A 14,718-nucleotide genomic window follows, 5' to 3' on the forward strand; every position below is an offset into this window, starting at 1 on the left:
AGTTCACAAAAATTGTAGTATTTCAAGTGTTAGTATATCCATCCTTATCAAATGGTCCTGAATGCCAATGTGACAACTACATTAGGAAAAATCTACCTCACACACTTCATAAAAAATGAAGAACGTGGCTCCTGAAAAGAAATCAGCATTTTGTCCATACTGCAAGGGGAACTACATTTTTTTCCTCTCCTCAGAGTTAGAATAGGAAGGGAAAAGCAAGGAGAGGTGTCAGATTTAAGAAACAGAATTGACCACTTTGTAACTAACATTCTAGCTACGCATTATATGACATGATCTATAAAATATTTTTCAAGACCTACACATGAAAGTCAAATCTCAAGGGTTTCAAACTTTAAGTACTTGGTGCTCTGTGAATGTGAACAGTCATGCTGACAAAATAACACTAAGGCAGAAGTTATCTGCCATGACGAAAGGGCAATATTAATTTTGTCCCTTAATTCAGAAGTCAGGAAAATCTTCTCTGATATCCAAATGCAGTAAACTCATGTAAATTTAATGAGCTGCTATCTTCAGTCACACAGTTCTTGGGTAATAGCTTATCTCATCTGCTACTCCATATAATGACCAAAACACTGCTTTGTTACCCTACACTTTAAGTATAGTTGAATACAATCATGAAACTCACTGTAAACTTGTCCTCCCTTTTCTTTCGGTAGCCATATGAGTTTTTCCTAAGGGAAAGAAAACAGTTATCAGAACCTTGCCTTTATGTGAGTAGAAAACAGGAGAAATTAGTTCTAATTATTATTACATTCACTTTTGTTCTAGAGGGGAAAAAAATCCTTTATTTTAAAACGTTTTAGGTAAAGATTTCTAGCAAGTTCATTAAAATAAATACACAGATTTCTAACAAGTTAGAGCAAGAACACACTGGTTTCAAATAACTGCTAAGTATATCTCAGTGTCAACTGCACAAAACCCCCCACCTAGTTTTACATTAACACAATACAAGTCTCATACAGGATCATCTGCATAAGACTCTTCCAATTCAGTGGCCCAAGATTAGACAAAAAAACATAGCCAACCTTAAGTAACATTGCACAGAACTGTAGTGTACTTCAAAAAATTAAACAGACCTGATAAATTCTCAAATTAAAGTTGCTGCTACCAGTTTTCAACCCCTGTTTTCTGCTCCTGCTCGCCCCCCGCCCCAAACTGCCTAACAGTATGTTTTGTTAGCTGCGTGTAATCCTTTTTCCTCCCTTCACACAAATTCTTATCTTTGATGTAAATATCTCATATGGGCAAAATTCTAGTCTTTTAACTGTAAGTATTAACAACAAGCCCTGCTGGTGCAGATTCAGGTGCACAATCTAGACAGTGAACAATGGAACAGCCAAACTGCTTCCTCAAAGCCAAACAATATGCTAAAAACTTATTTAAAATAGACAAGGGAAGGATAGAGGATTAGATGAATGGGTGTAAATAGTTCAAAAGGTGCCAATAGTGGTAGGAAAGTATGCAATTCCACTTCACATTTGCTCTATATTTAGGACTTTCTCTGAAATACTTTCCAAGATTTTAGATTTGAGGTCAGTCTCAGATTAAAATGATAGTGAGAACAGTACTAATACCATTCTTCTTTACTAAAAGCAGCAGCAATGATGTGGTGCTCTTCAGAGGAGAACTTCAGGGTACACTCACCTTCCTCTACCTAATCCAGGAGACGAGTCAACGCTGCTCTGTTCCATCCGTCCAGTTCCTACTTCCCTCTTGGTGTAACTCGTAGTAGCATTCTGCATCCGTGTCCTGTTTTGTCCTGGCTGCCGCGTCTGTGGACTCCTGACGCCATTGATTAAACGATCAGCAGAAAAGTTGAATATTGTAGGACTGTCTAGAAGCCCAGGTCCCCTTTCTGCACTGGGTATTGTATGTCGTATATGGGACTTGCTAGGATTCCTACAAATTCAAAAGTCATTTCAACATACGTACTATGATAGATCTTCTGAGGCCTAAGTCTACACACAGAATTCAGAAGAAGCAAAATCTTCAGCCCTCTATTGTATATTTCAGTTATAGGAATGACAAATACTCATTTTAACAGGCCTTATGAACTATTAGGTTAACCTTTTAATTGTATTTTCAACTATGGTATAACTAAAAACTACTTGAAGCTGAAAATGCTAAATCAATAATCCTGCTGGTCACTTGCCACTGTTCAGAATTATTTTATCTGAATATCTTAAATTGTGGAACAGACAAGTTCCCAGCTTTCAGAAAGTCAATTTTCATTTAGAAACAGCACCCTCACTAACAGCAAAACCACCTGGCTTTTGGCATCACTTAACCTTGCATCAAGTTCACTTTCACAAGTATTTTCAAGTTAGCTGGTGTTTCTAAAGTGAGCAGATGAAAACCCCACATGCCAGGTAATTCAGTAGTGCGTGTAGTGTTAAAAGATAGTTGTACTTGCCTGTTCCTGGGAGGGTATTGTCTGAGTGTAGTCAGTGGAGAAGCAGCAGGCTTGAAGGTCGGAGATGTGAACCCATTGATAAATCCAGTATTTGGAAATGGTGTTACCTAAAAAAAAAAATCAATACAAGCTCATAATCAAAGTAAACTATGTACTATTTTCTCTTAACCTTTTGTTTTCAATACTTGTCTGCATAGAAAGATATAACAGAATGTCTCCAACAGCAATGGAGCATTTGTCTAGTGCCTCATAACTAACTTAAAAACGATGTTTTGTTAGAACACTGCCACTATACACATACAAAGTCAGATTTGCTTGAAGCATTGAAAAACACTGAGCCAAAATTCTCAACCGTAAGTTAAGTAACACTCTTCCTATTTCATACTACACTGTGAAGCACCTCTGTTCCCTGATAAGTATCTGCAAGTATTTCTTATTTATACACAAAACACTCCTTAATATAAACCTTCTCCATCAGTTACTCATTCTAGTTATCTTCCACATGGCACCTACATAAAGCCAAGAGAGCAAGTGGACGTTACATGCACCTGATCTTCTTTGCATCCTTACTCCACATGTGATTTACTGTCTTGTTCCCAGAAGAAAAAGCATAATAAAGATTTGTCAGGGGGAGTGGGTGGGTGCATGCAAACATCTGATACTGATGAGATACCTCAATTTGAAGCATGTTCATAGTAACCTCCCCAACCTCACTAGCACACTCTTTTTTTGTTTCAAGTCTAAGTGAAACTTACTCAAATATTACTAGTAGTAACAGCAATTGTTTGCCATTGTCTTCTCCCCATGTAAATAACTAAAATGCAGAATAGTAAGACCATATTTGCAATTAATGTTTACATCATGCTCTGGAATAAATATAGTACTTATAATTAAATGACAGAGGCTACACCTAAAACAGATGGCACTCACAGTTTCCTACAAATGGATCCTGAAGCTAATCCAACCTTTCTTGCAACAGTTGCAACAAATCACTAATCAATGAAAACAAAAATCAAACACCAAAGCTTTCATCCTAAACTACTGTTTGCCTAACCTAGTACATACGACAGCAAACGCTACCTTAGACTCCAAAAATAGACACTTACGAGTTTAATGAAAGAACAAAGTTTCATCAAATCATTGATTTGAAGTGGTTTCTGCTTTTATATTTACAACTTGAACACCGTAAAATTCAATTGAAGTTAGCAAACAGCCACAGAAAGTGAATGGTGAAAAAGCATTGAATGTAGAAAAGGAAAATAAGATTAACTCATTGCTTAAAGTGACATAAGCAATAGACATCCTTTCTTTGTTTAGAAGGATGAATGATCTTTCTGGAGAGAAAATGAATGTCCATTTTCCAACAGTACCAAAGCATTAATAAAGTCAAGTTATTCGGTTCCTCAAATGTACACCTATTTTTACAGGTAGTACAAAATAGCTTCTTCTTCAAATACCAGTAAGTACATTACGAAGTAGTAGGTAATTTTCAAATTTGGTAGCCATGTCACCATATTCTAGTTTCAGAATTAAAACTATGTCCATGCATACAGTGTACTGAATTTCAAATTAGAGATGAGGAAGTACTGCTAGCATTTATGATTAAGCAGAAGAGGATAGAAACTTATGATATATGTGCGCACAAGTCTATACGCAAACTGCAATCCTATCTCAAAGTAAATTATTGCAAGTGTCATGGGTCCTCTCCATCCCTATTCTCCTCACAAGTAACTTCTCAAACATAGCTCCTTCTATTGGTGTAAAATCACCACAAAGGATCAAGAGAGATCACCTACATCCATGTACACGAAATGCAGCCAAAAGCCAAAAAGGAATGCAGCCAGCTAATGATGTTTTGGCATATCAGCAGAAGACAATGCTCTGCCAGCTAATTTTCTATTTTTTACTAAGAAAGGTATGAGATCTTCAGTGCTGGCAAACTTTTATTCTTCCCCCTAAAAGCCAGGACTGGTAAGCTTTTTGGGGTACAAAGAATTCCAGGATGACATAAGGCAGATAACACAGTGTTGCGCTTGAACCTGTGGCCAGTTAATCTACATCTTCTACATCAGTGCTATCTGGTCACTCCAATATCTCCCAGCTGAACTGTGCAGTAGCCGATCTTCGCATTTCTAGGGGAAGAACTGCATTCATTTTAGTTGCTGCTTAATAAGGTGGCAGTCTCTTGAAAAACATAGTTCACTACACTGTTTTGTCTCCTCCACATTCTTTATGCCCCTTACAAAGCCTTCCCCTGCAAGGGCTCTGGCTGCCTTTCTTATGTGTGAAGCACTCAGCACACCAACTTTTTAATTAGTTTGCTGTTCAGTACACAGGAAGTTTGCTCAAGTTTGTTCAAGGACACTTTAATCCTCTGCCAAAAACCTCTAAAAAGCTTCTAATTTTGAGCTTTGCTACCCTAGTTTCTTTTAGCTGCAAGCAAAGAGGCACTTATGGAGGGGACAAATGGTTTCCAATACAGGACAACCTCAGTCCTCAAGTCAATAACTGAAAATTGTATTCATATTAGTTTTCACAGGATGGCAAAAGATTAGAAAGAGTGAAAACTGTTACAGTGCAGAAGAAGCACTGCAGGATACAGTGGATGCCTCAACAGAATACATAAAAGGACTTAATGCTACCAATCTAGCTCTAAGGGTCACCCTTTAAAGAAATTTCAATTAAAATTAACCATTTTAGAATAATTTTTTTTTAAATAATAACAAAATTGAACTATTTTTGTTGAAAAACACCCACGAAGTATTTTGCCTTAAGAACATGTTAAATAGGGCAATTAAGTGGATTACGTCAGATCAAGATGCTGTATTATTCCCATTTATGTTATTCTATTAAATTTATTCAGTATATAGCAGAATTCTACCTGATATTCACATATTCTAGTTTCACCTAAGTAAGTTTTTTAACCATTACTGAAATTTTTACTTAGTCATTACCAAAAAAAAGCTTTGTGAATCTCTAGAAAGAACTTCTTCCTCATTAACTAAAAAGTGAAGAAGAGAAGCGTACTCCAATTTGAGACCAGATACTATTCTCAATTAATCCTGTATGTCATGGGAAGAAGTCTGAAGAACTGCTTTTCAAGAAGAATCCCCATCTTAATCTCATTTGCAGGATACATATGCTTCCCATGCCACACCTCAAGACTTCATAACAAAAATACCAACTCTGAGCAGAGCACAACTGCTTCGTAAGCAAGAGACTTACCAATGAAGGGTCAAGGTAGCTGTGCGTGGTTGACCAGGTCTGTGGAGCAATTAAACTGTACAATGGAAACTGCTGCTGGGGACTGTATACTGGAGGTAAGTAAAAGGATGTTGTGTAACGCTGCTGTGTGTAGATATTCATATCCAGAGGTCTATATCCATTCTTTGGCAAAAATGTGTTTATAGCTATTGCCTTTGCTTTTATCCTTGCCTGCAAAGGAGATTAGATATTTATTACAGCAGCCTTTCAGATTTAATCAGGATGGTTCAAACTAGCAGATCTCAAACTTGACACTTGTCAGTCACTGCTTTCTCCTTCAAGGAAGGCAGGAACAGCTGAATGCTTCCCTGCTGATGCTGAGTTGAACATACTGCTGCCAGAAAGGAGGAAAAGGAGAAGTATAATGGCATGCACTGCATTTCAAAACCAGTCTCTTTGTCAAATGTTTGCTGAGATTGGACCACCTTAATATGTTTTAGAAAACATTAAGTGGAACCCCACAAAAAAAAGAACATACAAAAATAAAATAAAGCTCTGTTTACCTTAATGGGTTTTCCTTGGAAAGTTTTCACTTCTTCTCTAAGGTATCTGTAAGCCTTTAAAAAGTCATTTCAAAATTTGTCAAATATAATTTAAACAAAGGCAAGTAAGTTTTGACAGGCTAAGCCAAACAATAATTCTTGAAGTGTCTGTTAATGTTAAGACTACAGAAAACCCTCGTATTTAATCTGCATTTAGTGAGACTTAAGTTATCACTACAGAAGTGCTTCAGTAGCCTTAAAACAAGATTTTCAGTCTTACAAATGAAGCATTTCAATGCGTCATCTAAAATATCAAGGCGCTTAGTACATAGAATTATAGCTTTGGCCAGGAAGCCAGGATACGCAAACAAGATAAAACTTAAAGGGTTATATTTAATAATGCTGATAACCGAGTATTAGCTAATAAGAAGCATTAATGATTAAAGGATTTTTTCTTTTAAGAGTTCTTACACATTTGTAATACAGCTTATGACCCAGTTAATCCTCCCTTCGTTTCACCTGTTTTCTGTTATATTCTAAAATGCATTAAAAAAAGCATTACCTGCTGTGCATCGGCTTCTGATTCAAATGTGATGAACCAGTTGTCATTATAGGCAAACTCACAGTTGATAAACTTAGGCAAATTATCTCCTTTGAAAAGTGCTTCAACCTCCTAAGGAAAGAGGTTTTGACAAAAAAGAGAAAAGTGTGGGAGAAAAATAAAGTAGAAGAAAACAGCGGTTTAAAGTATGAAATTCTGGAACTCCTGGTAAGTACTTTTCAGCTTACCAAACAGGAATCAAGGAGAGCAATTGTCCTGAAGTTCAAATGTTAACTCTCTAGGCTCCCCGTTAGTTAGGAGAAATAAAATAAGCGCTGTCTAGGCCATGTCACAAGCAGAAGTTGCTTGCTCCCTTGAGATCAGGGGAGATAAGTTATTTAGGCAACAGAGAGAGACTTGAATTTGGCATCAAGCGCAGATTCTTCCGAAAAGCTGTTCTATCTTTCCTATTGCTACTGGATAAAACCACCTCTTGCTCCCTTTTTTTTGTGAGGCACCCGTGTCCATTCGGTGAATGAGATTCCCTCATCTCCAAATCCACGGAGAATCCACACAAAAACCTGTCCATACTGCACAGGAGCGGAGATAGTTGCCCTTTCAGCAGAAATTTGGACATGCACTTTAACTCAAGTGGCTACAGATGAGCATATCTGAGAGCAGCATTTATGTTACCTGAAAAAATAAAGTGCTAATTTCTATATAAAAAACACATCTTAGACTTATTTTAATTATTTTGCATACTATTAATTTTTCCTCACCGAATGGAGACAAGCAGCATCAAAAAGTAATGCAACATGGGAGGCCTTGCAGTTTGTTGGAACATTGCTGCTTAAATAAAGCCTGACCATGCTAAGCCAGAAAACGTATCCCATTAAGTTTGAATGATTAAATGAAAAACTGTCAGACTGGAAAATCTAAACGCAATATATAAAATACTTCCCTGAGACCACCTATTTTAAAAATGAAGACTTCTCAGAACTTTGTTAGTATCATTTTTAAGCATTTAAGAGAGACTACCCAATGCTAATATATCCAACATAACAAACTGGTGACTGCAAGAAAAGCAACCTAATATATTAAAAGCTAGGCAGTCTTTCAAAGGCTAAATTTCATTTCAAAATTCACAAGCCACAGGTATTTTTAAGCAATGTATATAACGCATCTAACTTCTTCCCTCTGATTCCTTTTAGCATCTTGTTTTATGCTCCTGTGTATTAAGGCCTTTTACCTTATTGTAAATTTTTAATGTAGCAGTACTACTTCCACATTCAAAGAATCTAGCTCACTACTCTTACGCTAGTTCCATAAGCTAGCAGGGATCATTAGCAACCTGTTTACACCTTTACCTTCAGCATTATGGGAATGTTTGCAAAGCTTTTAAGTACTTTAACCCATGAAGATGTAGCAGTGTTGTTTTCCATTTGAAGAAATATCTTCCCTCGTTTTTGTGTGCTATTTGTCCAAGAAGCTAAGAGCTCAGTGCGTACGGAGAAGCCAGAGTCTAAGAAAATGATGCTAATCTCTACTGAACACAGCACTGTCAGTTACCCAGCCCTCCACAGAGCTACAGATTCTACTGCAGTCCTCCTATGGGGGACGTGCTTCTATCAAATACTTGCTATCCAAACAGCCACTACTAAGACTTAGAAATGCAGTTAGTAGTAAGAAATACAATACTCTTATTGAAATCTGAAGAACAAAAAATTAACTTCCAAATCTTAAATGAGAAAGATTCTTTACTGAACAGTTACTTACTTCAATGGGGGTAGATTCAGGTACTTCACGTAAAATCACAATACAGCGATTCTGATTTGGCCTAACCTTCTCTCCCTTCTCATCCACTTGGACTAAAGGCAACGCTAAGAGAGGAAAAACATATTATAGCTGTCACCGATCGTAATAACTTGGAATACAGGATGAAGCTATGGACACAGTTCTACAGTACAAAGTTGTTAGCACTGAATATTTTTGAACATTTAACATTAGGAAATAGTAGAACATAGCTGATAATTTCAAACATGAAACTGAGCAAACGTTCCTTAAACTCTCCAAACCCTTCATGCTCTTTCAGATTAAGAAATCCCAATTCATTAGCTATTCCTTTTAAGTTGCACATCAAGTTTGTTCCTTCTCGATTCCTACCTTAGTGGTAACATCCAGTTGCCTTTTCTGAGAAATTAAGCTCATCTTATTCTTTCTTACATAGATCATTACTCAATACTTCATATGTGAAGTAGATTTTACTCTAAGTGTGATAGTCTAAACTTGAAGATGGTTACTCTATTTAAAGCTTTATAAGAAGAGGATAAGGTTTGAATGTAATGTGACAAACAACAAAAAGATATTGAAAAATCTTGATTAATGGAGTCCTACAGCAATAACCAAAATGCTTTCCAGCATTGAGCAATTTTTACTTACATCTCAGCACTTCAACAATCAAATCCATATCAGTACTGAGTTTCTTGACATGATCGAGGTTTGCTACTGTCATTATTGGCACATACTGATCACTGTCCATCTGTGATATAAGGTACATGTCACTGGCAAGATTTTCTCTGTTGGGAGAAAAAAAATGGGGACATGTCACATGCATAACTTTTTCTGATCTTTGATGAACTTGAGACAAAAGCTCAGTACCACACAGTAGAAGGCAGACTCCTGCAGTAAGCTGTATTTTCAGTTTTCACCTGTTCCCTAGCCCATTCACTTACTGTGTTCATCTGTTTTGCTTCTTAAAAACCATGAAAATGGCATTTTCTCCCCTCCACCCTCCCTTCACACTACAGCATCAGTACCTTCCTGTTAAGGCAGCATTTTACCCCCACAAGCATATAACACTTAAACATTTATTACTCGTAATGATTACTGACTGTAAATGATGATGCAGGAGTACACAGATTAGGAACTGTTCTTCATTATTAAAAGACAAGTGTTTAGGATTTCATTATTATTATTTTTAAATAAGATACAAGCCCTGAGAACAGTTAATTACAAATGAACTGCTTTGATAAGCTTGCAGTCTACACTAGAATGCGTACTATTCAGAATCCATAATTTTTTTTAAGTGACTCTTACTTTAAAGGAATTTACACGCACAAAAACCCTAGTCTGTATCAATGCAAATTTTAAAAGATTAGCTTACACAAAGCTCGTCAAATAGACTAAGCTACTCAGTTTTAATTTGCAAAAGAAACCCTGTAACAGTTGTACAAGCGCTTAGAGATGATATGAATTTTAACAACTCTTACTTCAAAGTAGTACATTCACCAGCTTATGTTTTAGGCCAAGAAGATTCACGTGGGAGCTCTAAGAGGTACATCAATATGATATTCTGGAATATTTGTGCTACTTTCTCTAAATTCTCATCCTTTCTCCACAATTTTAATTGGTTGCTATGAAATATATTAACAACCATGCCAAATTCGGTATGGAATCTTTTCAGATATCCACTAGTTTGCTACATTCATACATACCTAGATAAGCAAAATTCCAGTGTTTTTTTCAGTAATTCTCGTAGATCTTCCTGACCTTCTGGCAGCAACTGTTCATTCCCACCTGAAGTTTAATAAAAAGTTTAAAATTTACTTGCTCTGTATTAAAAAGATACTTCAAACAAACCGTCAATATCTATTTGTTGGCTATATATCTAGTAAAAAGTTTTCAAGTTCAGTAAACGCTCTTTTGTGTTTTATAAATTATTATCCAAAATTGCAAGGAAACACATTATTGAAGACAAAAGAAAATCAAATACATAGAAATTCGAAATGGCTTTAGAAGAGCAGCTTCAAACACGTCACAGTAAATACTGAACTCATTTAGCTCACATCCATCTTTCAGTCTTATGAAACTAACCAATTTCTAGCTAAACCCAAGAAAACAGCAAGCAAGCAATGCAAAGGCAAATCCTTTCTCAATCCCCGCCTCGCTCTAAATTCCTAATACACTAACTCAGAAAAGATGGTTTCAAATATGTAGTTGTGAAATATTAACAGATGCAATCAACAGAAACACCCAGCACATTTCCCTCTTCCTCACCTCTTATCTCAGTTCAAGTACTAATCCTGTATGCATCTAGCAGACCTTCTGTCCCATGAAATATAAGCACAGCTTAATCCTTACATTAGTTTCCAGAAGTTTCTTAGAACACACCATCTGGTACAGACTACAACTGCTAACAACTGCATTGAATCATGAAAGTCAAAGAAATTAGACTCAGTTGTTGCTTTCATTAGAGCTCTAAGAACAAGACTGATCTTTAATTTGTCACATTAATATTTGTTAACAACAACCTCTGTGCCTGACTCAAATACGAAGCATGAAGCTTAGATATGTAGATATCTCAACGTAAATATACTGAGGACCTGCATTCAAAGTAACACTTCAGAAGACACTAATCAGTTACATCCAAAAGTTACAACTGTTTCTGTACAGTAGCTTGTGAGGTCAATTTTGTGGAAAAGTCTGGTTTCCAAACATGTCTAAGCCTTATAGCAAAATGGAGACAGTTTTTGTTCTTGGTTCTTTTTCCCCATGAATGCTCACTGTTTAACTCAAAATACCTGTGCTTCTTATAAAAAAAAATAAAACAGGCCTGAACAAATATCAGCTTTCTGTTACCTGTCTGAGTGGTTTCATGCATAGACTCATATTCAGAATGATCAAGAGCCAAAGAGTTCATATCTGTCTGGTCTGACACCGAAACAGCTGGCGATGACTCCTGCAGCTCTGTCAGCACTGCATTCTGATGCTTTTTGTCACCATCGCCTTTAGCATCCAGTCCTGCAACAGAGATCACACAGGTAACATGCATTCAAAAGGTCTTCCTTCTGATCACAGTAGCATCAAACAAGTAGTTGAAACCCAATCTGAAGCACTAAGAGCTCCTTGCGTGTTTGCATGCTATTTTTTAAATATGAAATTGAAAAAGTTCTGCACTGAATTTTAACTCTTGCTTGAGCAACAGCTGAAGACAATATTACTTTTACCTTCTTTACATGAATCTGGAGGCTGGTCAGGTATTTCTTCCCACGTTTTGCTCACGCTACCATCAGTGGCACCACTTGCTTCCAAATGTAACATATGATTTCCCCACACCTTTGCATTAGGATTTAACTCAGAAACCTTGGCTGACTCCTACAAAAGAGTATTTATCGGTTACACACTTCATGGATAAACAGCACATACCTATGTGCTTATATGTACACAGTTACAAAGAACAGTATCAGGTGTACATCTCAATATAGTAATGTCAAGCTTTTTCACATCTGAATATACTGATTGGAGTCCAATAGTGATTTCAGGTACAAAATAACTAAATTGTACAGCACAGAATTCATTTCATTTTCATTCACACCTGAAAAGATTAGCCAAGCAGCAAACAACAACCAACAACTCATTTTTTGGTTCTGACAAACTAACACAACTTGCACTTGCCTAGACTTCAGGCAGTTCTCTACTATACATTAACACTGACAACGGTAAAAAGAACATTTTAAAAAGAAAATATAAAACCACACTTGTTCCTCCTTTAGAATCACTCATCTGCAAGAGTTTTCAGAAAGTATTAGGTAAAATTGAATGCAATAAGATGTCCATGACAAGTATTGTTATTTACAGAAATAAGCAGAGTATTAACAAAAATTTAAAGTAATTTTTTCCCCAGACAGGACAAAAGGAATGAGTTGGCAGTTTCAGTTAAACCGTTTGGATCTACCTCCTTTGGCCTGGACTAGAAGTAGTTACACTTAATGGTAATATATGCTGATATATAATCATTATACCCATGGTTATATTTGCACTTCAGAGACTGCTCTCTGCAATGCCAGCAACTACAGTACTTTCATCAATAGCACAAGACAGTTTTCTCTTGTTTTGCTACTGTTTAAGCAAAATGTACTGAATTATTCCATGTCCATGTCTTTGGCATGTATTAATACGATTATGGTGTTGAAAAGAGTATTGCTCATGAAATCAGATATTATTTATACTTACTTACATTTGTTTTGTGGATTAAGGGATGCTTCAAATATTACCTAGTTCAAGACAAGCACTTCAAATCTCCACGATGCTTTGATTACTCCAAACATTCATATCCAGGTAAGTTATTATCATAGTGCATGGAAAACACACCCAAAAGGTTGTTTGTTTGTTTTTAATAGAGATCCAAGGAGAGAGATCTCAACTTAAACACATGTACCAAGTGACAGAGAAAGGGCTGGTGAAAATGTGGAAAAGATGTTCAACGCCGCTACTTTCATAGTAAGGATTCAAAGATGACAGCAAATGCTATTAGCTTCCATTTTATTAAATGCAAAAAGCTTCCCTAGCAGATAAACTTAGGTGCTACCGCGATCTGCTTCTGGCACTGCAACTGCTGGGCGAGGTCAGAGCAGCTGCTGTAACATAGTTGGTGCAGAGAACAATACTAAGCAATGGCTCTGCCCAAAGGCAGAGGACGAAGAGCAGCAGCTGCTGCAGGTCAGGTTTGTTTCATCCCCCATGCTTCTCCTGCAGCCATTTGTTCCTACAGAACTTTGGAAAAAGATGTCCAGAAGTGAGCAAAAGGTTTCCTAACTGCTATCAAGCAAGAACTTTTAAGATTTCAGGAAATCCACAAACATTTCTTTCAACGTGAAGGTAAAGAGCACAATTAACAGCCTTCCACACATTGAAGTGTTCACCCAATTTCATCTGGAATTGAGAACTTGCAGTCAAGATATTTTACCCAAGACATTCAAGCTTTCAGACAAGGTAAACAATTAAAAATGAAAAGAAACATCAATATTTGGTAACATGTTGGACTTCTACTAACATTCAACTTTGCAAAGGAAAGAAATGAGTGGTCAGATTCAGGATAAAAAACCCCAAACATCTGAAACATTTAACTATCCAATGAAAACATAGTTTGACTTAAATTTATTTCAATTTAAGCTTCAGCCTAAAGATTTAACATCAAATCACTTGTGTAGAATACTTACAAATTCTTCTTTATCTTGCCAGTCCCAAATACCAACATTCTCTAGAGCTAGCAGTTGATAAGGGTATCTTCCCACTGCATACGAAGCACCTGTTAGATCCTCAGGCTCATTCTGGAAGCTTTCACCATCTATATATTGTCTGTGATTCTTTACAGTTCTGTTAAGAATTGTATTATTCCATAAAAAGCCCATCAGATAGTCACCATTATCAGTAGTGATAGTGTCAGAAAACAGCTGATTTGTCAAATCAGCACAGCCGCTCGGGAGACTTATAAAATGTGACCACATTTCAACTTGGGGATTTTGCCTGTCCGGTTTATAGGAATATTCCTGGTCACTTGATATGTCTTCCATTGGATCTAATACACACTTCTCACTTTCCACTCCCTGAAATCCTCTGGCAACAGCACAAGCACTGTGTATTTCATACGAAGGAGTAGCAGCATATTTGTCTACCTGCTCTGGGTCAACAAAAACTCCGAGCTCTTTGTTTGAGAAAACCTTGTGATCTGACTGCATGTGTTCACAACTCGTGGTCGAGTCATTCACTGGAGTATTTAATATGTAACTGGTGTCTTCCAGTTCAGTAGTCTTGGCTTCTAACTTTAAATTCCCAGTGCTAAAAGCTTCTACAGCACCAGATGACAAACTAGAAACAGTGAGATTTTCCTCCTTTGAGTGGATACCGACACAATGCTCTACTTCATTCTGAAGATTACATTCATTTAAGCCACATACACTTTTTTCAGGAGATGCTGGTTGTATTTCAGTAAATGGACCAAAAGAAACTTGAGTATTCCCACATTCTGGCTCTGGGCTGACACGGTTAGATGTCTGAGCCTCTGCCACTGGTTTATCATGCACAAAAGAACATGAATTTTGACACAATGAAGGTAAAAAATTACAGTCTTTATGAAATAGATTGTTAGTATCTTCAGGAGTTTTCAAGTCATTTATCGATTTTACACTCCCGCACACACAGTTGTCCAATATTACAGG

At 36.8% G+C, this 14,718-nt stretch overlaps 1 protein-coding gene across 4 annotated transcripts in view; it reads right to left on the reverse strand.

The window, feature by feature from the left end:
• Positions 1 to 14,718, reverse strand: part of LARP4B (La ribonucleoprotein domain family member 4B) — a 54,738-nt gene that overhangs the window by 11,787 nt on the left and 28,233 nt on the right. For 3 of the 4 annotated variants that reach the window (XM_021386721.1, XM_021386722.1, XM_021386719.1), the window contains 11 exons: positions 11,728 to 11,875; positions 11,360 to 11,521; positions 10,216 to 10,297; positions 9,161 to 9,297; positions 8,498 to 8,601; positions 6,743 to 6,853; positions 6,202 to 6,255; positions 5,660 to 5,869; positions 2,435 to 2,541; positions 1,666 to 1,920; positions 647 to 692 (listed from right to left, as the gene is read on the reverse strand). In XM_021386721.1, the coding sequence (XP_021242396.1) occupies positions 647 to 692; positions 1,666 to 1,920; positions 2,435 to 2,541; positions 5,660 to 5,869; positions 6,202 to 6,255; positions 6,743 to 6,853; positions 8,498 to 8,601; positions 9,161 to 9,297; positions 10,216 to 10,297; positions 11,360 to 11,521; positions 11,728 to 11,875 (1,416 nt within the window). The remainder of the gene's footprint in view (positions 1 to 646; positions 693 to 1,665; positions 1,921 to 2,434; positions 2,542 to 5,659; positions 5,870 to 6,201; positions 6,256 to 6,742; positions 6,854 to 8,497; positions 8,602 to 9,160; positions 9,298 to 10,215; positions 10,298 to 11,359; positions 11,522 to 11,727; positions 11,876 to 14,718) is intronic. The other variant, XM_021386720.1, reaches the window with a different exon arrangement.

The sequence above is a fragment of the Numida meleagris genome, chromosome 2 (genome assembly GCF_002078875.1).
Source record: "Numida meleagris isolate 19003 breed g44 Domestic line chromosome 2, NumMel1.0, whole genome shotgun sequence".
NCBI classification, from domain to species: Eukaryota; Metazoa; Chordata; class Aves; order Galliformes; family Numididae; genus Numida; species Numida meleagris.